Here is a 27,400-nt window from a genome sequence, read left to right on the forward strand (position 1 = left end):
GCAAAACGACCACTGTGTTGCTCTAACTTGGGTTGGCTCTTGGGCACATCTCTCCTTTTGGACACTTTGCCTTTGGATAACTCACTGTGCCATGAAATAGGAACACAAGGACAGCAAACGAGAGAGACCATCTGTGACAGCAAGAGCCAGCCCCTGAAAGGAGCTGGAGGTTTGCAGAGGGCTGTGTCTGGAGAAATGTTGGTGGTTTGGACTGGCAGGAGCTTTTCTCACCATCTTCCATGGCTGGACCCAGAAGAAACAGAGATGATCCCATTGAGCTGCTCCTTGCCACAGAATCACCTGTAGTTTTAATGTTACTGGGGTGTGATTTTGATGAATGCTGAAATATTTGTCACAGGTCCTGTGTCTGGACTTCTCAGATGGACTGAAATTTGGCTGCACTGATTCAAAATCTGGCAGTTGGAAATCACAGTATAACATGCATTCAGTGGGAGATGTACCTTTTTTTTAAGAGTATTGTTTCAAGAGAATAAATTAACATCGACAAAACTGTATATTTTGTCACTTCACTAGTTTTGGCAAAACTGCCTTGCTACAGTATGGAGGGAATCTGGGTTCCTATCACCTAACAGGCACTATCACATCACTTCAAGAGAACAGAAACTTCTCATTGATGCACTGACAATCTGTGAAACAAAGGGAATTTGTTATCATGCTACAAATCCCCATTCAGAGCTCAATTAAAAGTGATCAAGTAATCTTGATATAAAGTAAAAAAAAACCTTTTTAAAGTTTAAGTTGTGTTGCAGAGAAAGGAGAATGGAAGGATTAAAGACTAAAAATGACATGCAAACCAGTTATTAATTTAGCCCATTCAGTGTGGAAAGCCTCAGGAGGAGCTTTTACATTCTTGTTAATCACATTTTCATTAAAAATCTTTCTCTTTTCTGCACTGGTGTAAAATACCTAAAGCTTATCTTTGGATATTTATTTGAATGATTCCTTATGTATCTGTTTGTAACATCACCATGGCCCTGATGATGTCAGGTACAGACAAGTTATCTGATAAAATGCAAATGTGATGTCTGAATACATGATTTAATGTATTTGACATTTTTAAGGTGGCTGTGGAAAAGGCAGAAGAGCAGCTGGGCTCCTTTGATTATTATTACACACCTCCTATCTTTTGCAGCATGGCCCAGACAAGGTTTTTTTAAATCATAGGGTGAACTTGGCACGTGCCAGAGGAATGGAACATCTCCCAGGAAAAAAAAATGTTGATACCTGCTCACAGAGTGAGTGGAAGTGATGGAGCAACAAAAACTCAATGGCTCAAGTGGAAACCCAAACCTTAACCGTGATGATGAGCAAGTTAATGTGCACCAGCCACCCCCAGCCAGAACAGTGTTTGGCAAAGGTTAAAAGCAAACAGTTTCTGCTGCTTCCCCCAGCACTACTCACGTGGGATGTGGGTTTCCTCTGGCTTCACATTTAATTGTAAAGTCCTCATCAAAGGGGTAGGCAACCTGGGTGTGGGATTGCTCCGTGATTGTTGGAAGCTGTGAGACTGAGCACAAAGAGGTATCGGGTTAAATCACCAGGCAAGCAAAACAGAGCTCCCTCAGGTCCTTCCTTGGAAAGGGACAATGCCAGGATTGCCCCACTCCTGCTAAAAGGGAGCCTTGCCTTAACAAAAACATGAACATCATCTTCCTGGTATGGACAATGCTCTCTGCTCCCCCAGACTGGTCACTGGCACTGCCCCAGTGGCCAAAGAAAGGCTTGGCTGTGCCCAGCCCAGGGGCATCACCAGCTCACGTTGAGAGCTGGGACTGTGCTACCCCTGCAGCCAAAGCACGGGGCCGTGGGCTGGGGAATTTATCCATAGGGCAAGTCAATAACTGGCTTTTAATCCAGACACAGATTCACACACATGAAGCAGCAAACTTGTACAAGCTTGCTCTGTCCTGGATAAAATTGCCAAGAAATCCATGGACTGCAAGGCTGAGTTAATACCCCTCCAGGGTGCAGAGTTGCCACTCACACGGTCACGCAAGGATGTTGCGCTAACATTGTTTTTTTTCTGAGGGAATTAAAGTGTTGCAAATGCCTGTGTAGCAGAGCCACACGAGGGAGAACACTCCCTGCAGCAGGGCTGGGGATAATGGGATCATCACATTGTTATAAACAGCCAGGAAGAGAATTAACATGCTCTTTGGTTGCTATTTGGAGTCCAGGAAGCTCAAAGCTGGAGCGAAATGTCTGATCGTATCGTGTGGTCTCAAAGCTGAACGCTTTCTAAGACCACCAGCTTCACTGATCAGAAAGAACTCTTTTTATTAAAATATAAATGCTTCATTAGAGCAAATTAATGGTGATGTGGTTCCCTCACGTAAAAGCAGTGGGTGCCCAGGCAGTTTGTCCTGCACTTCACAGGCACAGCTCCACTTCTGTTTTATTGAAACTCAAGGAGCTGCTGCAGAACCTTCCTGAAAAAAACCCCTCTACTTTCCAATGCAAATTGGGACAGCTTGAAAAAAATCTCCTCTAACCCTGCTTGGTTGCCTTCCCCTTTGCAGCCAGGGCTGTTGGCAGCTCCAGAGTGCTGACAGCTCACAGCAGCTCCACGGGATGCCCCAAAACTGGCTCATGTCCTACTCTGAGGCCACATCACTCAAAACCCTGCAAAGAGCCTACATTGCTTTTTCCCTTAGGTTTATTTGTTTATTTTCCCCCACCATAATTCATAAACCCCAATATTGTTGAGTTTTGCTTTGTTGAGGCTGTTTAACCACCCCCCCAAAACAAACAAACAAACAAACAAACCAAAACAAAACAACACCCAAATATAGTTTGCAATCTTCCTGGTCCATTTATGTTTGGAAAATGCAAAGCTCAGAGGTCTGGGCTGTGCTCCAGGCAGTGGGGTCCATGGGCTTTGCTTGGATTGTTCCCTATGAGCCTCATCCCATATTTTACACGTGTCCTGGAAGCACATGGACCGTGTAAAACAGGCAGTTTAAATGCACCACAGCCAGAGAGGGACACAGGAGGTGCTCCCCGGAGGGGGATACAAGGTACAAAATACCTCCCTGGGGACCAACATCCACCCTGAGCCACACAGCTGCTCCTTTTCCAGGCTGGAATGGCGGGTTGCAAGACAAGAAAACAAGGATATATGTACATCAAACAAGCTTCAGGGAGATTCAGAGCCAAAATGAGGAATTTATGTGAAGGACAAACTCAAACCCTCGGAGCTAAGCTGTGTGTTGGATGGCAAACACCAGGTATATGTTATTAGACAAGTTCACTGCTACATTTAAACAGGCAAAACCAGAGTAGCTCTACTTTGTATCACACCTGAATTTCCCAAAGGCCAGGTTGTGGCAGGATTAAATTTAAAATGGAACAACTGGAAAGGAGGATTTAATATTTTTTTTCTTCAGGGGAAGTTTAAAAGGAAAAAAGGGGATATCAAACAAAACAGTAAAGTGTACAGCAAATAACTACAACTCACCTGATAATGGTATTTCAATAGCTGCTGCCAAACTCAATACAAAGAAAAACAGGCATATGGTGATGCCTTTTGTGCTTAATAGCATCTCCATCACTCTTCTGTAAACAAGGAGTCCAAACAGAATGACAGATACCTGGTGCTTCCTCTCACTGTCGCTTCAAATCAGACGTAGGGATGTGAAAGTGGAAGTCTAGTGAGGAGAAGAAACAACAATATTACCCTGCAAAATGAACTTGGGTCTAACAAAGCTATAAATTAAGTAAATGCTTCAGCTAAACTGCAAATTGCACTAAGTGGTCCAATTTCCTCTCTCTCTCTCCATCCTTTGGTTTCAGGAATAACCCCTATTTCATCTCTAACAAAAAAAAAAAACATATACACAAAAGTACAACTCTATTATAGCACAGAAGGATAATTATTTTTTGGGGGGAGGTTGCAATTAAAAGTAGGGATGGTTCAAAATGCAGTATATTTGTAATCATTCCAGTTCATAAATTTTTCTAATGAGAGTTGTGTAAGTTGGAAAGTAATGTAACAGATCTAATGAGAGAAATTTGGTACACTAATGACCTTGTTCATAAATCTCATCTGTCTTTTATCTTTCATTTATGCTTAAAAAAAGGACACAATCTCATTTAGTTCATTAATAAGGACCAGAACATGAAACATTTGCTTTTCCTCCATAATCCCAGAACTCCTATAGGTAGGTTTTACACATTCCATTAGACACCCTTAGGTTCTTCATTACAAGGCAAAAATGTCTTTTAGTTGCCAAAAGGAGACATAACCAGTGCTAATGAGCATTCAAGTGTAATTCACAGAGAAGTGAAAGTCTGGTTTAGATCAGACAGCAGGAAGAAATTGTTCCCTGGGAGGGTGATGAGACCCTGGCACAGGTTGCCCAGAGAAGTTGTGGCTGCCCCATCCCTGGAAGTGTCCAAGGTCAGGTTGGATGGGGCTTGGAGCAACCTGGGCTGGTGGAAGGTGTCCCTGCCCATGGCAGGGGGTGGGACTGGATGATCTGCAAAGTCCCATCCAACCCCAAACATTCTGAGATTCTTTGATTCTATGGATGTGGGTGCACTGAGGATTTCATGCAGCTTCATTCACGGTATCTCAGTGAATTATGAACCACTCTAAGGTGTGTTTGTACCTGTGCACCCTCTAACACATAATGCTAAGGGACATCAGTCCCAAGAGAATTTAGACCTCATTGTCAAGATAATTTCACAAGAGCCATTTTTAAGACAAGTCTACTGTGCTGGAGCAAAGGAGCAACCCCAGCCCTGTGCAGCACAGTGAGCTCTGACTCCAGCCACCAAGTTCACAGGCAGAGCTGTACGACCGTGGCAATCCATTTCCAGACTAAGCCTGGCTCAAACACAGCTCTTGGATCTTTGCACATCCCACCCGGTTAATCCAGGGATCAGAAAAGCAATCCCGGGATCACCAGGAGCAGTTGGCACTGGGGGCAGGCGGGAGGTGGGACCAGGGGATGCTCGTCCTTGCCCAGTACGGCTGGAGCAGGGACAGAGCTGAGCCACAGCCCACACACACACAGGGTTTTCTCCTCACCGTTGGTTTGCTGGACCTCTGCAAAACACAGGCACAAAGCAGAGATTCCCCTTTTACCCAGCACACTCCCTCTCGCTTCAGCTCTTGGGGCTGAGCAACAGGTTGTGCTGTGGCCCTTCCTCCAGGGTAACTTCTGTTCACATGGTCCTCAGCTCATGAAAACTTCCTGGAAAGTAAGGTCTTTGAGAGCAAAATCCTTGGATGAAGGTTGAAATTGGCCAACGAGGGGCAGGCGACAGACACCATAATCACATAAGCCTCATTTGTTTAGAAATGAGGCTAAAAACCAGATGTCTTATAAGTATCTTAGGTAGCGAGTGTTTGCTGATGGAAGAACCTGACTAATCTGCTTAGTGCTGGTTTCACAGAGGGGGATGGTGCAGAAGGGCACCGGAGGGGACAGAGACCCTCTGGCTTTGCTGCCACCCCCAGGCTGTGCCCGAGTGCAAATCAGGCAGAATGAGGCAGCACCAGCAGGTTCTGTTTTGTGGCAGTCGGTGTTTCCCACAGTTTGAGTTCTCCTGGCTCTAACTGGTGAGTAATGGACCTTTCCAACCCTCAGCCTGCTAAAAGCTGGGCTGTGTGACAGCCTGGGGGGCACCCAGGACACGGAGCAGCCCCACCTGATGGCTGCTGTCACCGCAGGACAAGGCTCCCACCCTCCCTCACCTGCTCCTGGCAGACACTCAGCTCCAGATCTGTGTCAGCCACAGCAAAACAGATGCTCTGACAGCAAACCCTCTGGACACAGAATTGCAATTTAGGCTCATAAAAATCTGACCAGTGTTGCTGCCTGCAGATGGTACATCCCTAGCAGTGAAATCCTCCTCTCCCCCATCTGCTGACAGCTCTGGGGACCCGAGCAGGCAGGTCAGGATGCCAACCAGAGGCAGGAGAGCTGGGATTCCAGGAGGTGTGCAGCCTGTTAAGGTCACAGGCTGAGCAGCAGCAAGTTTCTTTTTATATCAATGTTACAAAGCATTGTGTAGATTCAGATTAAATTCAAGGAAGAAACCAAGAACACAACTCGATTCTTTACCCAAATCCATCAGCTCACACCTTTTTTTTTCTCTCTTTTTTTTTTTTTAAATAAAGTGACAGAGCAAAGCAGAAACATTCCAAATAAGCAGGATATCCTTTATCCTGTGGTACAGCATGACTTGCCTCTGCAGGCTGCTGTAATTAGTTGGCCTGTCTAGCGCCTCGCTCCTCTTCCCTGGCTGGAATACTAATGCAGGGGCTGACAGCACCAGCACTGGGAAGCAGCCAGCACAGGGGGACTGGTGCTGCTGGACTTGTGCACAGCCAGAGGATACTTCCAGAGGCCACTCAGAAATCTCCCTGCACCGTGTTTTACCTTGGCTGGTTTATTCTGGGGTGGATTCCCTAAGATGCAGCCCTGGTGTGAGAGGAACTAAGCAAGAGGAATTAAGCACCTCCATCTTTGTGGAGGTGTTTGCCTGGTGATAACTATCCAGCAAGATAAGCCTCCTGTTCCCATGTCATATATATTATCATCCCTAATGGAGTAGCAGAGGTGCTGTCTGGGCTGACAGCAGGTATTATGGAATGCCAGCCCGTTATGCACATCTCCCCCAGCCTCGGCTGCACCCTGTTCTGGACAATGCTGGTCCTCAGCACATGGACAGGTGAGACTCATCCTCCCAGCAGAGACCTGTGCCAAGCTATTAACCTCATTTAAGGTGACTATAGACAGGGCTGCCAAGCTGTAGGTGTTTAGGATGGCTTTAGGTGTTTAGAATGGCTGTCACGCCCTTGGCTGTCCCACCGAGCCTCAGGCCCACAGCTCAGCTGAAACTGCAGAGATCCTGATTAAATCACCAACCTCCCCTCTCATCTCCAGCACCCAAACAACCCCAAGTCCCTTCCTAAATGAGCCATATCAGACATTCTCCATCAGATGCCCAGACATCCATCCATCCATCCAGACAGCCCATCCATCCTGGCTTCAAACACAGCCGCATGCCCAAACTTCAGGCAGCACAATCCTTCCCTCCTGGGATGATTAAACTCCAGCCCAAAAGTTCTCATCTTGTGCCAGTTCCTAGCAAACAAACAATTTAGTTGCTTCAGTAATTTGGAGAAATGAATGAGGGAGCTGTGCAGGCACTTGGCAGCTGTGGGCAGGTTTCGGTCTCGCTGGTGCCAAAGCACAGCTCTGTCCTTGGGGGTGGGTGAGTGCCAGAGAGCACCTTGCAAAATCCTACCTTGGTAAAACATCAGCCCTGCTCTGAGCAGTGTTGGGTCAGGCCCAGAGCTCCCGCTTTTCATGGAATCACTGCATGGTTTGGGTTGGAAGGGACCTGCCATGGACAGGGACACCTTCCACTAGCCCAGGTTGCTCCAAGCCCCGTCCAGCCTGGCCTTGGACACCTTGTGGATGTGGGGCAGCCACAACCTCTCTGAGCAGCCTGTGCCAGTCCCTCACCATCCTCACAGGGAAGAATATCTTCCCAATATCCAATCCAACCCTGCCCCCCGTCAGAGTGAAGCCATTCCCCTTTGTCCCGTCAGAACAAGGGGTTGGGAAAAGCCCCTCTCCACCCTTCCTGCGAGCCCCCTTCAGGTACTGTCAGGCTGTGAGATCTCCCCAAAGCCTTCTCTTCCCCTTTTCTCCAGGAATTCCACCTTCTCCTTTGTTCTCACGAGGAGCTGGCTGCAGCATCCCTTGGACCAGGGAGGGGGGCACCAGTTTGCCAAAGAAAACCTTTCTTCTGCCCAAGGAATGAACACGTATGGATGCAACAAATGTCACATTCACAACCCCTCCTCTCCCTTTTGCTTTCCCCCCCTCCTCCCTCCATTTCTATCCTTCTATTTGCTTTTCTCTGCCTCAGGCTTAAGTCAAGTAATTTGAATTCACTGCAAATACTTATCTGTAGTTCCTTACCTGCAATTCATTATTTACTGTGCTGTTCAGTTAATAGTAAATACTGATTGCTCTAAGGACAGCTCATTTGTTTGTTTAATGAGCTGCCTTTAACTTACACTGAGCAAATCTTTCAAAATATCAGGTTTTTTCCAAGGAGCAATGCAGTTCCAGAATCTTTTATTATATCCCCTTACTTCCAGAAGGATGTAATAAAAATATTGGACAACCAAACAAGAAAAAAATTAAATTTCCATTTATCTCATCAACCTAGTGAAAAATTTTCCCTACGTGTAATTACTGCATTAAAATTGCTCATAAATAGTAGCAGGATGACAGCCAAAATTCCCAGATTACTGGTCTACTGCTTCCAAGAGAAATTATATTGCACTACTAAATATGGCATCTACCTCAGCTGTTTGGTTCCCTCTTCAAATATGTAAGGTTTGGTTCTTGTTTAAGTCCTGCACAGCACAAATATTCAGGAAAGTACTGGATTCCCACAGCTTAACACTGAGACATCTCTGGGCTAAGTTTTTCATTAGCTAGAACCAGGTTTAATTTCTCAGTGACTTGTAAGTAACAGGATTTTTAAATAAAAAGCTATTTGCAATTAGAAATTACAGCCTTCTGTATGGTCACAGTTACAGAAAACCAGGAAAGCACTTTGGAAAAAAATTGCTTTCTGGTATAAGAAATAAAAATTTGGTTGTTTAATGATACCACATGGAACCATAAAGGTTGGAAAAGACAAGTTCAGTGAGTATATAATATAGGAGCTTAATTAAGTCCTCTCACTTTCTCAGTTACAGTCCCATGGTTGGGGTTCAGCTTGTGGAGGATCAGTGCTCCAGAAGTGTTGCCTCCATCTCCATCCCTGTACAGGGTCAGCCTGGACCTGGAGGCTCCAACCCATGTAATCCCTTCACCCCTACCACCTCTGAAGATGCAGGGATGTTCCACCTGCAGCTCCCAGAACAGGTTCCCTGGGATACAGGCAGAGCCCCAGGGAGCACATGGAATTAATCACCCCTGTGCTTTTCCATGCCACAAGCAGGAGTAGCTCCCTACTTCACTAATTAGCTGGGAAAGACTGAGATTTATACCAGTGAAACCCTAAATGTAGTGCTCCAGAAACAGTATTTGTGCAGCTCTAGATGTCTTTTTTTTCCCCTGCAAACCCCCCACGTGCAGAGTCACTCAAATGTTTGCAAAAGATGAGAGGGAATATTCATAAGGCCCCCTCCTTTCACTTCAGGTGTCAGTGTTACACAGCTTTTCCCCTAAAAGCTTTTTGACATCCCAGTGCTAGTGGCAGGAAGAAGATAACCTTCACTTGACTCTATCCCAGTCACCTATTTTGGGATGTTGTCGGTTCTTAAAAAAGCAGCCCATGATGCAAATGCTGGAAGTGATTAAGATAATCACCCAAATGAGAAAGCTGCTCTTCCTTCCGTGGCAAAATATTTCCAAATAGACAGTAGCACAAAGCTGGAGTGGAGATATTTTTTTTAGATGCAATTCCACTCTCAGGAGGTTTAGTGAGAAAAGTCTATGTATTATTTATCCTGCCAAGGACTTCATAAACCTTATTGGACAGCACATCTAAAGTAAAAGTTCTCAGTGTAGTTAAACAACTTCAGCATTATTTCACAAAATTTATATGTTTCAAATATGATTGCAACTATTATTCCTTCCCAATTTCGTAATCCATCAGTCTTTCAGTTTCCCAGACCACAAAACCACTTTAAAAATGTGATGGAATGAATATAATTAATAAAGAAATATGTACCAAAGGCTGTGAAATGTAGCACAAGCAGCAGTAAAACATTCACTTCAATAAACAGTATATTAGAATTAATTTCCCTGGGACAAGGTTATAAGAAATAAATAAGGAATCTGGGAGCCCAGCTTGTCAGGTCCTGGTTTTCTGGGAGGGCAGTCAGCCACGAGGTGGGCAGGGGGATGGTCTGTCCCCAGACTGTGACAAACAGCTCAGTTGGATGTTTGTGATGATTGTGCGGAATTCAATTTATTATGTTTCTGACTGAGCCATCCTGAGCTCAGTGGAAGTTAAGAGGTGCACAAGCACCTTCCACTCCAAGTGTCCAATGCTACTAGAAGGCACCAGTACCAATATGATTCCTGCCAATTAGGTTATCTGAATAAGTTTTTCCCCTTCTTTTTTTGCTTACACCTTCCAACATACGCCATCAGATGGCTCCTTTCAAGTCAGCAAGAGTTTGGGTTTGGGGTTTGGTTTTTAAAACAGCAATGTTTCTGGAAATACAGGGTATTCAAACTTAATGAGTAATTTAGAATCACAGAATCACAGAATGGTTTGGATTGGAAGGCACCTTAAAGCTCACCCAGTGCCACCCCCTGCCATGGGCAGGGACACCTTCCACCAGCCCAGGTTGCTCCAAGCCCCGTCCAGCCTGGCCTTGGACACTTCCAGGGATGGGGCAGCCACAGCTTCTCTGGGCACCCTGTGCCAGGGCCTCCCCACCCTCACAGGGAAGAATTTCTTCAATACCCATTTTGATCTTTCTGCTCAACCCATCCAATGTTAACTGGAATTGATTGAGCCCACCAGAGGATCATTTGTTAACTTAAATAAAACTCCCCAATTCTGTACTTGCTTCCCGTGAAAATCTGCGTGAGCAACTTTAAGACCTGGAACACTTGACAAAACTACCAACTTAATACAAGCTACTCAACTGCTGAAAACAAAGTTCACTTTTGCAACTGTGGATATTCACAGCAGAAACCTGCTCAGAAAGTCACAGCCCTGCAAAGATGATGAGGAGCCCCAGGTTTGCCAGCGGATTATCAGATCCACTCTGCTGGAACCTCAAAATGCCTCAGAGCAGCACTTGTAACAAAGACTCACAAGAAAATCCAGCCTGGAAATCAATACCTGGTTTAGTCTCTTCATAACCAGTGAAATAAACCTTCACTGTGGATGGCACTTGCTGCTGATGAAAACCTCATTATACTTTAGTTGTGGCATTACTGACACGACACTCACAAGTAAATTGAGATAACCACTGCTGTGGTTATTTGTACCATTAGAACACACAGCCCTGAGTGCCCTGCAGCCAAATCCTCCCATTAGGGATGGTCTTAAACCTGTGAGTAAATACAAACATCTGTATTGATTTAAAGAGAAGAACAGAGCTTAAGCAGGACACCAGGTGACCCCAAAGTGGCTCTAGCTCAGCCCTTCTGATGGGACAGGCATGGATAAGCACCAGAGGGAGTGCAGGAGAATCCTCTCCTGCTGCAGACACCTTCCATCTCCTACTGCTTGGGGACTTTCTAAGCCAGATGCTGCAGCCAACCTCTAGTCTGTAATAGCTACCAACGGGCCTCTCTTCCACCAATTTAAGTATTTTTTTCTTTTTACTGCTTTGATGAAATATTTTACCTCCATCAACTGAATTAAGGAGTCCCTCAATATGTATTAACATGTAAGTGTTAAATTTACTGCTCAGTAATCTCACTGGCTCTTCCCAGCTCTCTACAGGTCCCCCCCCTTGGCATCAGTTCCGAGTGTGCAATTCCTTCTATCCCCCCTTTGCATTCCCATTGCCAAACTGAACCCCCCAGAGCAGCAGCTCAACCAGAGCATGTGCATGTGGTGGGGTAACTCAGCAGCCCAGTTTGGTCCCAGGTCCTGCTTCCCTGCCCATCCTCACTGCAGGTGCAACTGTTCCTCCCCAGTTCACTTTTGGACAGGGTTAACTGGGCACCTCTGAGCAGTGGGAGCTCTGGGCCACCACGGCAGCTCCTGGAACAGAGGAGGTCAGGTCTCTAGACACAAACCTAATCTTTTCTTCAGTGGGAACCAATCCATATCTTTACATTCATCTTCTATCCTTCTTCCAGTTCTACTGGGGCAGCAATCTCTCTTTCAGGGGAAAATGTGGATTTAATATAGTGTACCTGAGGTGTATATACCACATCCTGCAGCATAAATTGCTGGTGCAAATGTTCTGCAGACTCCTGAGAAATCTACAAGTATTTAATTAGCAAGTTTTTAAGGCATTTAAAGTGGAATTAAAAATAACATGTTGAAATTTTAGACTATGTTCCTTCATTGCACTATGAAGTGTACTTTGCATGATTCTTGTACAAGTCACCATAAAATAAGGTTTATATATGCACATTTACAGATGTAAGAGCAGCCTAATCCACCCACGTGTGTCTGCTTTATCTCCTTCACTCAAAGGTATGGCCATGCATTCATTCATTTTTTGTTAACCAATGAAACCAGAGGGATTATTGCAGCACAAGGAGATAACGCTGTAGCAGAGGAATGTCGTGACCTACAAACACACAGTGACCATCACTGGTAACAAACCAGCCCAGATCTGAGCTTTGCAGATCCACCTGAAAGCACAGCAGCCTGTTAAAAATTCTGCTGCTGTCTGAGGCTTTTGCCACTCTGTATTTCCTGGAGATACTATGTCTCCTACATGAGCTTACCACGTTTCTGCCTGAAACTAGTTTTATATTAATTGAAATTTTGAACAGCCATTAGCATTTCAGCTCATAGGTCAAGCATGAAGCACAAACCAAAGGAGAGCAGCAAGTGGGCTGGGTGAGTGGGGGTGAGGACGTGTCAGGCAGGCACACAGGAAAGGAAAGCAGGTTGCAGTTTGTGTTCAGATGAGGCTGTTCATGACAGCTCTGCTACGGAGGAGATGCAAATTCTCCTCAATTTCAGAATGGATTTGCAGCAGAGGCGCTTGCTTCTTTTGTACGCTCATTCTCCCTCTTTCGAAACACGGAATAATAGGAAAATCATGAGCTTTCTCACGTTAAAACAAACAAACATGAGTTACAGTGAAGCAACATCTCCTCGGAGCAGCCCTGCCTCACCTCGAAGCCTCTCCTGCAGCCCAGCGCACGGCACAGCCTGAGCCATTCCAGCTCCATCCCTGGGCAGACACAAAGCCAGGCAGAGCCCTGCTGACTTGGAAATGCGGGCAGGGCTGTGCCAGGCACAGCTCCTCGCGGGCCCGCAGGGTGATGGGATCGTTCAGTCAGCAGAAAGCTCAGGGGGAACAGCACAGAACGAGCTCCGAGCGCAGGGCTCGGGAGCTCCTCGGGAATCTGCCCCGGGAGGAATCCTGCGCTCCGGCAGGTAGGAAAGGAGGGGGAGAAAATCACACACCCGGCCCCTAATGGGCTCCACTGGAGAGTGCAGGGTGCTCGTGGTGCAGGAGCAATCCCCGTGCCAGGAAAACCACCCCACAACAGCAGAAACCACTGCAGGGCAGCGAGGGCTCCCCTCGGTGTCAGTGATTCTCACAGCTTGGGCTGGTGTTCACTGCAGAGCTCCCTGTGCTAGAAACGAGGTGACAACATGAACAGAGGGGAAAATGGTGTTTAATTGCAAATGAATTACCCCTATAAACAGGAGAAAACAGCTATTATTCCCACCTGATCCACTAAGGATCATCTGTTCCTGCTGTGCCACAGGCAGGTGAACTCATTCACAACGTACAACACTGGCAGTGCTGTCAAACATCAAAATTCCTAAATCTGAGCTCACTCCTTCATCCATGCCATGCAGCATGAACACTCACAGTGCTTCTCAGTGCCTCATGGACTCAGGGGACGCTCAGTGAATTCCCAAGACCCCAAGTGAAAAACCCTGGCAAGCTTCACACATAAAACCTTAACTCCCCGAGAAAACTAACAGCAAAACTGAGGCAAATCTCCCCTCTCAGTTTTATCTGTGTATCTCAGCACAATGGCACTACAAGGCAGTGAAAGGCACTGGGACACTGCGTGTTTCTAATTTAAATTGCAGCCAGTGACTCGTGACCACAGAGGGATTCACAGCAAGCAGTCTGTGTACTTTCTGCCTTCCTCAGATTTTTTCCTCCTCCAGTGTAATAACAGAGATTAGCTCCTTCAGGTTTGTGGAGGACCTCCCTAGGCTTGCTTTTCCCAATAAGTGGAGGCAATTGAGCTTCCAGCATTTGCCACGTTACCAGAGATACAAAAGATTACTTTAAAAAAAATAAGTAAAAATTAAGTGAAATGTAGTGATTTAACCGCAGACACTGAATGAAAGGATTTAAGGGCACAAGTTAAACACCATCCACATCACTCTGAAATCCTGACATGCCTGGATGGGGATCATCTCTTCTCAGAATGGGAATCTAGGTTTGATTCTATAGGAGGATCCACACTTATGAATGTGATTTAGAGTCTACCAAGGAAATATCACCAGAGGAATTGATTCAGGGCAATAATAGTAGGATTTGGCCCAGTTTGTGCATTAGTAAGTCAAGAGCAAACAGGATAGCATTAGGGACACATGGATATTTCATCCTTATCCTGCATTTCCAACTTCCCTTATGTTTACCTGGAATCTACAATCATTTCCTTCTTCCACGAAGAACTTCACAGCTAAATAAAACCCCCAATAAGCTTAAAGAAAAACACACATTTAGAAGCCCAGCCCACACAGGTGAGACAATCTTGTTTCACCTGTATTTTTTAGGAGCCTTTACAATCCCAGCCCAGGCTCATGAGAAAGTGATGGGACGAGTTTTTATCAGGATCTCCAGGGAGAAAAGTGTTCACAATCATCCTGGAAGTGCCTGAGACATTCCTCCAAGTAGCATAATGCTGCAATTTATCTGGTCATCATTTTTTTCCAGTAGCTCCTGTTAATGAAAACGTTTTGTGCCCAGGCTTTCAGGGGAGTTGTTGATAAGGTGAGGATTATTTCTGAGCACAGCAGTAGTTTTCTGCACTCACTCAGGTAGTTTTACCATTGTGGGAGAAAAAGCATCATTCAAAATGCTCGAAATCCCAATGATTTTCTTGCTGCAACAGTTGCTTTTCTCCATTAATGCCTTTTTTCAGGGCACTGAATCAAAACATCCATCAGCTGCACTGAAGACAGCTGACAATATATTGGATATATCTACTGTAGCTGTGAAGGAAAGGGAAAAGACTTTGTAATTCTGTTTTTCTCTCCTCTGGAGCCACATTCATCATCCCTTTCACTGCCTGCAAGATGCAGAAAGGCAGTTGTCAGTGACTGCTTATTTTCAGGTGATCACAGGAGAGGTTTCATCACACAGATCACAAACACACATGGTGTATTTTAAGGCACAATTGATCTTCTTCAGGAATACAATTGAACTCCAACTATGTGTCTGAACAGAGAACAATGAGAAAGCAACACATGCAGCAAAACACACTATCCATAAAGCCTAAAAGCCTGGAAAAATACATCTATTTCCTAAGTTCCCGGAGAAAAATGTTTTGAAGGAAATTGGGCAAATCTAAGTCCATTCCTTGAGCTACTGGGGGGTTGGTAAACTATCTCCTGAGCCAGACAAGAAGGTTTAAAAACAATTCAGAGGCATTGCCCACTAACTACACAAGGGTAATTTAGATCATCACTTTTCCTTTCTCTTTACTTTTGCTGTTTTCTTTCCATGGCAACAGCAGAACACAGTCACCTAAATCCACCACCAAATATGAAGTCCTTGTTTCAAAGCTGGAGCTGCTGCTGGTTCCCCATGAAGTGACTTTATGAACACTGAACACAAACCCACCATATCTTCCCTGCTTTGACAAAAACCCCAACTCCACCTTGCTAGAAATTAAAGTAAATAAAATTAAATTCAAAGTACAGCAAACGTGTATCAGGAGTGACAAATTCTGCTTGAATTATTAAAATCTGTTCAAGTTATGTAAAACTGTCAGGAGTACCTTCATGCTGAATGTCAAACAGGCAGAATCATGGCCTTCATTGCCCATTCTGTCCATAACACCCTGTTTTCAGAGCAAGAGTGACTTTTTCCTCTGCAGATGTGTCACACTAATCAACTACAAGCACATTGGGATAACGTGCTCTCTGTGCCACACACGTGAAAACTGTATTACAGACTTTGTACAGAGCTTTTATAACATCACACGTGTTGCTCTACCTTTTTCTTAAAAAGAAAACAAACAAACTTATAAGTACTGTTGGTCTTACTGTTTTTATCCCTAAATACTGCTGGCTATATTGGTTTTTATCTCATTTGTGTCATGTCAGGTGGATAAATCCACTTTATTGCCCTCTAATCATTATCTCACATTATGCACCTTAGAAAGACTAACCAGAAAGTGGCTGAGAAAACCTAAAAATACCCCAGAGAGGAGCCAGTTATGAAAAAGGCAAGAGCTACACAATATCTTTCATACACTTGACTCTCAGATATCTCTGATTTAGTGTCTGCTTCTTCACGCTTCCCTGGAAAGAAGCATGGGAAAGAAGAGCTGCATGGCTTCATTCCTTATGGATCTGAGCACTTCAAACAGCTCTCCACAACACAGATATGTGAATGGACACGCCATACTCTTCATTCTTGTCCAACCCAACTGGTGTGTCCATTGGGTCCATCCCCTTGGACCAAACAACATCATTTATTATAGAGCTAAACTGCACCTGGAAGCCTGATGGAAGCTCTTAATACTCCCTGAAAAATGTGACTATATTATGATAAATAACATTCCACGTTAAATGAATAACAGGAATCCTCTCGAGGTCCAGGTCACAGGGGGGCAGATCAAGAAGCAAAGGGAATGTGCTGAGAGCCTGAAAATAAATGCAGGGAACTGTCTACAGCCAGTGGCACGGGGGCACAAGGCAACACTATTGCAGTGGAGAGCCACACAGTCACCTGTAATTTAGCCAGGGAATACTGGAAAAGAGCTCATTCTGTCCCTACCTAACCCTGATTTATTCTGCATGGCAGAACAGCCAACAGGAGCCTTCCTCGTTAGACCTTGTACACCCAAACCACAGGTAACAGGAGGTGGCAGGTGATGTATTGGCTTCTTGACACTCTGATTTGCAACTCCATAAAACCCCCAGATCTTGAAGCATCCCAAGTTTCAAACAGGCAGAGAAAGAGCTGATGGCTCCTGAAGACATGGCAATATAAAAATGAAAACCACTGCTGCCATTACAGCACATGCCCTTTGAGCTTTTCTCTCCACTCTCCTTTTCCTCCCTTTGTTTAGCTGCAGTTATTTAAAGGACAGATCTCTGTTTAAGCAGCTGCTGCCATGACTAGTTGGCCCAAGCAGCACTTTTAATTAAATATTTGCTGCTGTGAGAGTTTTCTCTCCCCTCCCTGCCATCCTTGTGGACAACATTTGCTCTTGCAAAGGTAACAGGCCTGCTGAGCAGCCTCCTCCTTTGCCTGCCAGGCCTCCTGCACTCCAACCCCTGCAAGGGTGTGAAACCCCCACAAAAATTAATTTTTATGATATGCATCGTGACATTTGCTATCAAGGACAACCATCAACAATAAGGAAAAGAAATAAAGCTTGCTGGGATTTAATAATGATTATTAAATTATGTCATTTACATAATTAGGCTTTAGTAATAACTATGGCATATCTCTCATGGCATGGTAAATTGGCAGAGCACTTCATAAAGGGATTTTGGGGCTTTTTTCCTTCTCTTCCTTCTCTTCCACCAATAACTGAAGAGTAGATCAGGTAAATGATATGACAACACACACTAAGCAGGTTTGCACAGAGGATGGAAACTGAGATGAGTATCACAATGTGAATAACAGAATTCTTGAGAAATACGGATTTCAAACAGGTTTCTTACAGATTCCTTTCTCTGAGAGTTTCTTCCTAGTCAGCAACCAGGTATAACAAAGCCTCTGGGATGCTCTATGGTACTTCCCAACTAGGATCAGCAAGACATCAGGTTCACTCTACCATACCTGTTCACAGAATTGTTCACTCTGCTCCTCCCAGCAGGTAACCCTGGGAAAGGCATTAAAGGCAACTGGGTTGAACAAATACCAGTAAAGGCTTGACTTGCTTGGGGAAAAGCTCCTTTCCAACAGACATCTCACAAAACAAATGTGTGTCTTGACTCATCTTTACCTGGTCTAGGTGTGACTATGAGATTCTCACCTATTCCCATACTGGAAACAGCAGAGTGTGGAAAAAAACCAACCCTCTTCACTAGACTCAGTTTGACACTGGACGTGGAAAAGGTAAAGAGAAACAAAAAATTGATATTTTTTTATTAGCCAAGACATTTCAATCTCTGGGACAGACACTTGTGGTCTCCCTCTGTGCCAAAATGAGAAAGCAGCAAGGGATGAGAATTCCCTGTGAGGGTGGGGAGGCCCTGGCACAGGTTGCCCAGAGAAGCTGTGGCTGCCCCATCCCTGGAAGTGTCCAAGGCCAGGTTGGAGCAACCTGGGCTAGTGGAAAGTGTCCCTGCCTGGGACAGGGGGTGGCACTGGATGGTCTTTAAGGTCCCTTCCAAAGCAAACCATTCCATGATTCTGTGAGGCTGAAGGGATGAAGAGCTGTGAAGCAGCACAAAGGAGCAAAGAATTTGGAGTGTGAAATAGAGATGGAGAGAGAAAAGCTTCAGGAAAAAAAGAGGCAGCATGACAAGTACTTAAGGAAAATTAGAGCAGACACCAAACAATGCTGGTAGAGCTACATGGGGCCTTGGAACAGCTGCTGTTGGATGTGGATGAGGAGAGAACAGGGAGAGGGACGGCTCTGTCAAAATCACAGGGAATGCAGATGAGCGAGGGGTCGGTGCTGTGCAGAGACAGGCAGTGCAGGGACCTGGGAGAATTTGTGAGGCTGGAACAGGAACTCACTGGGGAAGAAATGAAAGAGAGACTGGTCTCAAAGCCCCGAGCAGGGAACTGGAGACCCTGCAACGGCAATGACAGTCTGTGGGGATCAGAGAGCACAGCACTGAAAATTCCATTCAACTGAGTATTTCAAACCTGCCTGGATTCCCCAGGCTGGGAGACACAGTGAGAATTTATTTCAAAAGGAAAGACTAGAATCACAAAGAAAATTTTGGGGGTTTTATATATAAATCAAATAGTTTAAGACAGACAAGTCTGTACAAGCTCTTCTGTCACATCAATACACCAGCATTGGAAGACTCAGCCCTCACTTACTCTAATCTACACCAGGCTGTATCCTTTGAGGTCAGGATAGATGCTCCTGACTGATATCAGCTTCAATGGAAAAAAAACAAAAAAAAAAAACAAATAAAAATTCTGTTTCTATGGGAAACCTGTCAAATTCCACTCAAGCACCAGAACACCTCCCTGCCCTTCCAGTTAGCAGAAGCAACTGGTGAAGCAAAGCAGGGCTGGGGCCACTCTCTGTTACCTCTCTCAGGAAAACCTTTCTTGGGGGGGATTTATTAATATGATTTACACAGGTTATAAACCAAGTAACTGCAATTCAGCTTGTTTCCTGAAAGACCAGAAAAGATCACCATCCCAAGTCCCTGTGCTTTCCTCAGATCCATTCACCAGTGAACTGAGGTCATTGTCACTCTCCTGACTGCCAGGCAGGCAAATCCAACCTGACAACACACACAGGTCCTTCAGATCAGTGGAGAAATCAGGGAGAGCCTGAGAGATGTTAATAAAGTACCTCACCACCCTCCCAGGGAACCCCCATCCCTTGCTGCTTTCTCATTTCTGCACGGAGGGCGGCCACGAGTGTCCATCCCAGCAGTCGAAACATCTTGGCTCAAAAAAACATTTGATTTTTTGCTTCTCTTTACCTTTTGTGCCTCCAGTGTCAAACTGAGTCTAATGCATAGCTCTGGGGTTTTTTTCTCACACCGAGTTGGCTCTGTCGTTTGCAGGATGGGAACAGGTGAGAATCTCAGTCCCACCTCGCTTGGAGGTAATGCCTTCAGCAGCTGCTAATCCAGGTACACACCAAGTTTCTGCTCCCTAATTCTGTCTGCTTTTCTTTTGTAGCAGCATTTCTAATTTTGCAACTTTGGCTTTATTAGAGTGAAAGTTGTTTTCATCCTCAACTTGGCTAATGTTTAAAAGGGCTCACACAAGCTTGCTGGGCACAAGGAATACCGCTTTCACACTCAAAGAAATCCGTGTTTTCAACAAATACTTTAAGCCTCTATAATCCAGGACAAGTTTGGGCATCCCAGGCGTCTGGGAGTGGCTCTCACTCGCTGCAAAATCAGCTCCAGGGATTGTACCAGAAAGCTGCAGGCCAGGAGGAAACATTCCAGGAGCTGGTTGTTGTCTAGCACCACTTCTCCCTATCCAAAGGGACCACCCAGGACTCCAAAAAACATCCAGACAGGTGCAAAGTGTGACTCATCTGCTTTTAGACCTGGTAGAAAAGCACTGGCAGGGGCTGCCAAGGGAGGTGGTGGAGTCCCCATCCCTGGAGGTGTCCCAGGAGGGACTGGACATGGCACTCAGTGCTCTGGGCTGGGGGACAAGGTGGGCATCGGGCACCAGGGCTAGGAGGGCTCTTCCAACCCTAAAGATTCTGAGATTCTGTGAGTGCTGTGTAAATGGGACTGGTGTTGCAGAACCTGTCCCAGTGCAGAGCAGGCTGAGCCCGACCCAACACCTGCTGACAGGTCAGCAGGAGGTCAGACAGTGCCCCCCAAAATATTCATCTCAGACACACTCCTGCGCTCTGGGCCTGACCAGTGCCATGGAAAACCCTCTCAGTGGCAATTTAGCCATGAACAGTCAGGAGGCAGCTCCAAGTTCCCTCAGAAGGCTGGCAACACCTTTGCTCCAGGCTTTGCAGTGACCGAGGGCTGAAGTGTCACCTGCAGGGAGGGATGACACCAACCTGAGCGCAAATCCACTCGAGCTTCCCTGCAGGTGACAGAGGTACCCGCGGGTGCCACGTTTTACCCACTCCAACAGGTCTGCCTGAAAATGTTTTGCTAATCCTGAACCACAAAAAGACTTAAAATATCTGTCAATCAGGGCTGCCTCCCCGCTGGCCTCCCCACAGCCCTCGCAGCCTTGCTGGGAGGATTGATATTGAGATCACCAGCGCTGCCAATGTACTGAGGAAAATTAAACCCCAGCCGTGGAAACAATAGCTATTACAAAGTGTGCAATCAGCAGGAGATGGAATGAATGTTTGCAATTCCAAGGCGTAGAAAGCACTTTTAAAATGCCTTTAGTCTCATCTGTACTTCTTTAATATTTTGCTGCCTGATAGCTGCGTTTCATGGCTGGGCCACGATTTTAGCGAGGTACAAACTTATGGAGTGTAATGTCAAGCTACGTGGTAAAGTCAAGTAAACATTTGTAGTAATTATATGCCCAGGAGATTTCATAACATCACAGAATTAACAAGCAGCTCAGTAAATTATATATCACTTGATCTACAATTGCTCCATCTCCAGCAAAGAGCTCGGCTTCATCTCCAGCAGCTCTGACAGGACGTGTCAGCACGTGGTGCAAACCTGTCAGGCAGTTATTGTGCACTAATATCAGCCACCACCTCACCTCACAATGCTCCTTTTCAAAGACTTAAAGCACAATTTTCCTGCATTTTCTTTTCAAGAGGAAGCACACTCTTAACCAGTAAAAGCAGGCAGTTTTCTCGCACCTTGTGATTTGTGTTGGAATTCGTTTCCACTTTTCCTTCACCACGGAACAACTGTTCAAAGGGCCTGGCTTGGATGCAGCGATGATAATTCCTAATTCCAAATGGGTGTCTGGAAACATCGAAATGCTCCCAGGCTCAGCTAGGCAGGGAGATGCAGGCTGCCTGTGGAGCAGAGCAGCGTGCCCAGCCAGCAGGAGCGAGGTTCTTGCTGCAGACATATGTTCCTAAAGCGCTCGCTCTGGCACAAAGCTCATTAAGTGCCCTGACAATCATTTTGATAAAGCACAAGCCAAAAGCTACTGCCTCTCCTCTCGAAAACTTAAGCAGTGAGGATGGCTCGGGAGATTTCCAATGAAGGGAATGCAGATTGTTTCTAAATATCTCTTTCTGGGCTGCTCCAGCCACGCCAGGGTTACCAGCCAGGGCGATTACAGGCAATCGGCTCGACTGGGTATTTGAGCACAGCAATAAATTGCCAAAGCAGCTGCTGCTCTCCTGCTCAGAGATGAGTGCCCTTTAGCATTTGCTAAAGTGATTTCCTAAGAAATCTGGATCATTTGTCAGGCCACTACCTGAAATGTGTAACACACTTACAGAACTCGCAGATTCATCACCGGCTAATTCTGTTTTCTGAACACACAACAAGGAGACGATGCTCAGCCATCAGCTCCCTTCACATCTTACATCAGTTCCAAGGCTGAGAGTTTACTGCCTTCCACACAGAGTCACAGACTGGTTTGGGTTGGAAGGGACTCTAAAGCTCATCCAGTTCCATCCCCTGTCACGGGCAGGGACACCTTCCACTAGCCCAGGTTGCTCCAACCTGGCCTTGGACACTCCCAGGGATGGGGCAGCCACAGCTTCTCTGGGCAACCTGTGCCAGGGCCTCCCCACCCTCACAGGGAACAATTTCTTCCTAATATCCAACTTAAATGTACTCTCTTTCAGTTTGAAGCCATTTCCCCTTGTCCTGTCACTCCAGGCCCTTGTAAAAAGTCCCTCTCCAGCTCTATTGGAGCCCTCCAGGCACTCCAAGGCCACAATGAGGTCACTCCAAAGCCTTCTCTTCTCCAGGCTGAACAATTCCAATTCTCTCAGCCTTTCCTCCCAGCAGAGCTGCTCCATCCCTCTAATCCACATGTCCAAACTGCCTGAACCACACAGCCATGGGCTCCATGGGGGAGATGCTGCTCATTCCAACCCTTCCAGGGTGAGCTGAGCCAGAGCTTTGGCTTTGCACCATCTGACCTCTAAAAATACAGGAGCTGAAAGATGGGAGCCACAACCAGGGACATGAACAAGCTGTAACGTCAGCCAGCTCCTTTCTGACACAGGAATTTATCTATTAGTTTATTTAATTTTCCTGGTAAATTTAATTCTGCCTCTAATCCTTTTGGTTGCAGGAGCAATGCACTGGAACTGCATCTCTGAGCAGCCTCGACCTTATCTCTCCTGTATTGTTTTCTTTCAGTAAATGACTAATTTATCCCGTGCACACTCTAATACCACAGCCATCTGCCAAAAGGTGTACAAACCATCTACATTGCAACAGAGTCTATTAATATGTATTAAAAATCACATTACAGTTGACATAAGCCATTTTTGCACATGAATATGAAAAATACGACTATTATACTTAAAACTTTCAGCTAATCATGCATCACTGATTTTCTCCCTCCGAGTTTATAATGTAAACCTTTAAATGTTTCATAGCAGCCTCATCAAACCAAGGTTGCTGATGGCTGTTGAGCTGAGACAGCCCATTAGAGTAGCAACGAGAAAAGGGAAAAAAGAAAAGAAATAGGAACCTGTTTTGGGAGGGGACAAAAAAAATCAATTAAAGAGTAAAAACGAAATTATTTATAGATAACAATAAAATAAAATAAATAAAGAAATAGTGTGCACCTGCCTCTTTCATTGTCTCATATGACACTGGTCACAGTGCAAGGATGGCTTCTAACATAAATCTGTCCAAAAGGACATCAATGCCCAGCAGACAGAGCAGTTTTGACAGATGACATGCACAGAACAGACAGATCAGAGGTGACTTCTGTGTGAGCCATAACATGACCAGCCTTGGTACAAGCTGTCCAGACATCAGAACCCATCCAGCTCCCCAGTACAGCTTTGCCTTTGCAGAGTGCAGGAAACATTCCCTAATTTCTATTTCACTCCCAGTTTTAGGGCTTTTACTCTGCACAGCTCGTTTAAAACCCTGGGACTGAACAGCCTGAAAACTCCTGAAAACTCCAAGCAGCTGAAGCCCAGAAGAGGGGCACAAAGTCCCCAGTCTCTGCAGAAACTGTTCCCCCCAGGACACCGAGTCCTGCAGGCATCTGACACGACTGAGACCAAGATTCCAGGGGATTTGGATGCTCTGCTCACATCAGTACCAGGAGCAATCTCTGAGCCCAATCTCCAGGGGTAATTTCAAAATCCAAGAGTGGGTTTTTGGTTTTCTTTGTGTGGTTTGTGTGTTCCCATCCCAGCACTGAGGGAGCAGATCCACTTATGTTAGAGTTTATTAGACTGTGTTTTCCCCATCCCTGAGTTACCTCGTGTGAGTGTTAATCACTGTTGTTATACAGTTTATTGTCTGTTAAACCCTTACCTCCATTCCCACACACACCCCCAACAAAAAAAGTGATTAAAACCAAATTAAAATAGGTCAGGAGAGAAAGTAAAGAAAACAATCCACAAAACTGGGTGCCATTTCATAAAGGACTTTTTCCCAGATGTTAACATCCCTTCCACAGTTGGCCACACTCCTCATTTCCAAACTACTCCAACAACCTCTTCATATAAGTGTCTTCAAGAGCAATGCCAAGAGAGAGTGCAGTGCTATTCCCAATTAAGTAGATGAAAACCTCTGGATTCTCCCATGAATCCAAATTTTTATCCCGGGCCCCCTTTTCCAGAGTCACTGAATAAGGCACCAACTACTGGAATCTAAAGTGCTGCCAATAAATTATTGCATTTAGGGTTGAAATGTGAACTGGGAAAGGTGATAAGGACAACAGAAACAGGAATTTCTAAGGACCTGGAAAACTGCCATGTTTCAAGCCTGAAATACACTCATTGCCATGAATCTGTGAGGTTAAAATTATCTGGAAAATTAGTACACGAGCGAGTCCAGAATATAAAATAAATATTCCAAGTTAATCTCGTGTAGTTTATGCCATACTTCCTCTGGTGACCAGGTACCTATTAGAATTTCCAAAGTGGTTCATTACTCTCAGCAAAAAATGCAGTCAAGTAAGGAATTCAAACATCTGCGTTCAGGTTTTATGAATAAAATACATAACAAGGGGACAGGGGTTTCAGCAATAGAAAAGTAATACCTTATGAATACTCAAAAAAAATCCTCAAAAAAACTAACAAACAAACAAACAAAAACCCAAACAAAACCCCAAACCAAAACAACACCAAAAAAAACCCCCAAAAACCAAAATGAAAAACCAACCAAACAAAACCAACCAAACAAAAAATAACAGAAACAAAAATATTCCACAAAAAAACAAACCAGAGACCACAACCAAAACCCCCCACAAAACCAAAACCCCCCACAAAACCAAAACCCAACCCCTTTTGAACGTATTTCATTGTAGACAATGATGTTCTTTTCCCTGAATGTTTGTAGGTAACACACAGGAAAAACATTGAATCTCTTTTGAACCACAAAACATCAGCTGATGTTGCAATGGGGTCACAGAAATCCATTCTATCAGGAGGCAGACTCGAATTTCTCCCCAGTATCCCCCATGATGGATGGACGGATAGATAACTGTGATTAATTTTAATCTATCAGAATAATGTTTAAATATTAACAAAACTCATCCCCAAGTTCATTTAAATTATTAACACTTGATTATCTATTAATTGATTGTATTATTTTTTCATCAAGTGCTGGAGTTTCTCCCCAGGACTGTTGCTATTCCAGCTCCTTCCTACCACACTGAATTCAGCCATGGCCCTGCTCCTGGTAGTAAACTCAACACCCAGGAGTAAGAAATCAGCATTTGACTCAGAAATTTGGACTTCTGAGCAAGTTCTCTTTGTATGAAACGAAAATATCTTTCATTCTAAGGCTGTATCACTGGTTCAACCTTATTTTACTAGTCCTAAACTACTACACACAGACAAAATCCAGTCCATCAGAGAACAGCAACCACCTCACCAGGTAGCTGTCTGCTGCCTTTGTACAAACTTAACATTTTGCTTTGAAATTAATTTTTAAATTAACTACTTTTGCAAAATATTTAATCATACAGAAAGCAGAAGGTGCATTTTCTTGCAGGGGAGATCATGTCACTGATAAAGAATTCTCTTTAACCTGCATGTGAGGAACTCATGACTTGAAAATGCCCAGACCCATAGGATGCAACTTGTGTGACTAGAAACTGTAATTACAGACCCACTTGTACATTATTCATAATTAATGATTATATCTATTAAATACAGCCAACTTTTATACCTTTTCCCCACCTGAAATCCCATTTTAAGTACTGATTTTCACACTGCTGCTTATTTTCCTCAACAGAATTAAAACCACACCCTCAGGGAGTTCCAAAATCTTACACAACCAATGGTTGTGGTATCTTGCTGTTGACTGGAGGGGGTTGGGTAGGACAGGGTGTGGTTATGACTGGGGTCTGAGTAAGACTAAGACACAAAGATTTCAGACACATGTATGCAAATTCTGCCTCTATTCTGAAGAAACCTGCCACAAAAATGCACATGGCATTCAAAGGTCATTTTGATGGAAAATATGGTATTAAAGGACAAGAGCAGTCAATGTTTGCAGCAACTCACTTGGAAATAAATATGATTATTTGCAAGGGCATGGAGAGACAGGTCAAGGCGGAATGGCTTCGTACTGAAAGAGAGGAGCTTTAAATTAGAGCTAAGGAAAGAAATCTATACTGTGAGAGGCCCTGGCACAGGGTGCCCAGAGAAGCTGTGGCTGCCCCTGGATCCCTGGGAGTGTCCAAGGCCAGGTTGGACGGGGCTTGGAGCAACCTGGGCTAGTGGAAGGTGTCCCTGCCCATGGCAGGGGGTGGGACTGGATGGACTTTAAGGTTCCTTCCAACCCAAACCATTCTGGGATTCTATGAGTACATGGTATCAGAAAAAAAATTAAATCTGAAGGGAAAATTTAGGATAGAAAGTTGGCTTGGAAAGACAAATGAATGAGATGACAATCCAGACACATGAGGGGGCTGGGAAGGGGAAAGAGAGGATATAAACAGCTTTAAGGAAGAAACTGCAAAGCTGTCCCTCTTGCCTTGGCTACTGTTGTATTTTGGACATGACATCCCCTTCCCTGCTCCCCTGCTGCCACAAAGCCCTACAGCAAATTCCTGTGGCACATGGATGGCCCAGTGCTTCTCCTTCCCCATCTGTCACAGGGAAGCTGCCATGTCATCCTTCCCACACTGGAAACACAGGCCAGGTTGGACAGGGTTTGGAGTAACCTGGGCTAGTGGAAGGTATCCCTGCCCATGGCTTGGGGTGGAACAAGAGGATCTTTTTTAAGGTTCCTTCCAAGCCAAACCATTCCATGATTCTGTGATACTGAAGAAAACAGTTCTGGATGACTGGTGCAGCTTTAGGAAGCAGTTTAGCCCAAAGCCAAAGTGCACACCAGAAGTCAGAAAATGTTCATGATGCCTGGGAGAATCCATCCATCAGGACAGAGGATGACATGTCCCACAGCTGGGAGCTGCTGAGGAGTGAAATGGGCCAGAAGCAACACTCAGACAACCTTCACACTCATGAATTAAAAGGGTACAAGTGGAGAGCAGGGACAAGGCTCTGTGAGTTACAGCACATCAAAGGCTTAGTGACATTGGAGTAATAAGAAATAATGAATATTTAACTTCCAGTTCTTATTAAAAAACCTATTAATGTTTTATTTTGTCATCCATAATAAACCAAGAAATTAGGCCAGTGATTCTTAATGACACACACAGTGCTCTAGCAAAATTGCTGGACCAAAACAAAGGCTCTCCAGAGTAAGG

General features: G+C 45.0%; 1 protein-coding gene across 1 annotated transcript in view; it reads right to left on the bottom strand.

Moving 5' to 3' along the window:
• LOC113999998 (neural cell adhesion molecule L1-like protein) overlaps positions 1 to 27,400 on the bottom strand; it is a 137,058-nt gene that overhangs the window by 56,861 nt on the left and 52,797 nt on the right. Inside the window, 2 exon segments of the mRNA XM_039380822.1 lie at positions 1,423 to 1,528; positions 3,479 to 3,668. Coding sequence (XP_039236756.1) covers positions 1,423 to 1,528; positions 3,479 to 3,569 — 197 coding nt within the window. The 5' untranslated portion in view covers positions 3,570 to 3,668.

Source organism: Pipra filicauda, unplaced genomic scaffold (assembly GCF_003945595.2).
Source record: "Pipra filicauda isolate LSUMZ 115617 unplaced genomic scaffold, ASM394559v2 scaffold204_size1372650_pilon, whole genome shotgun sequence".
Lineage (NCBI taxonomy): Eukaryota > Metazoa > Chordata > Aves > Passeriformes > Pipridae > Pipra > Pipra filicauda.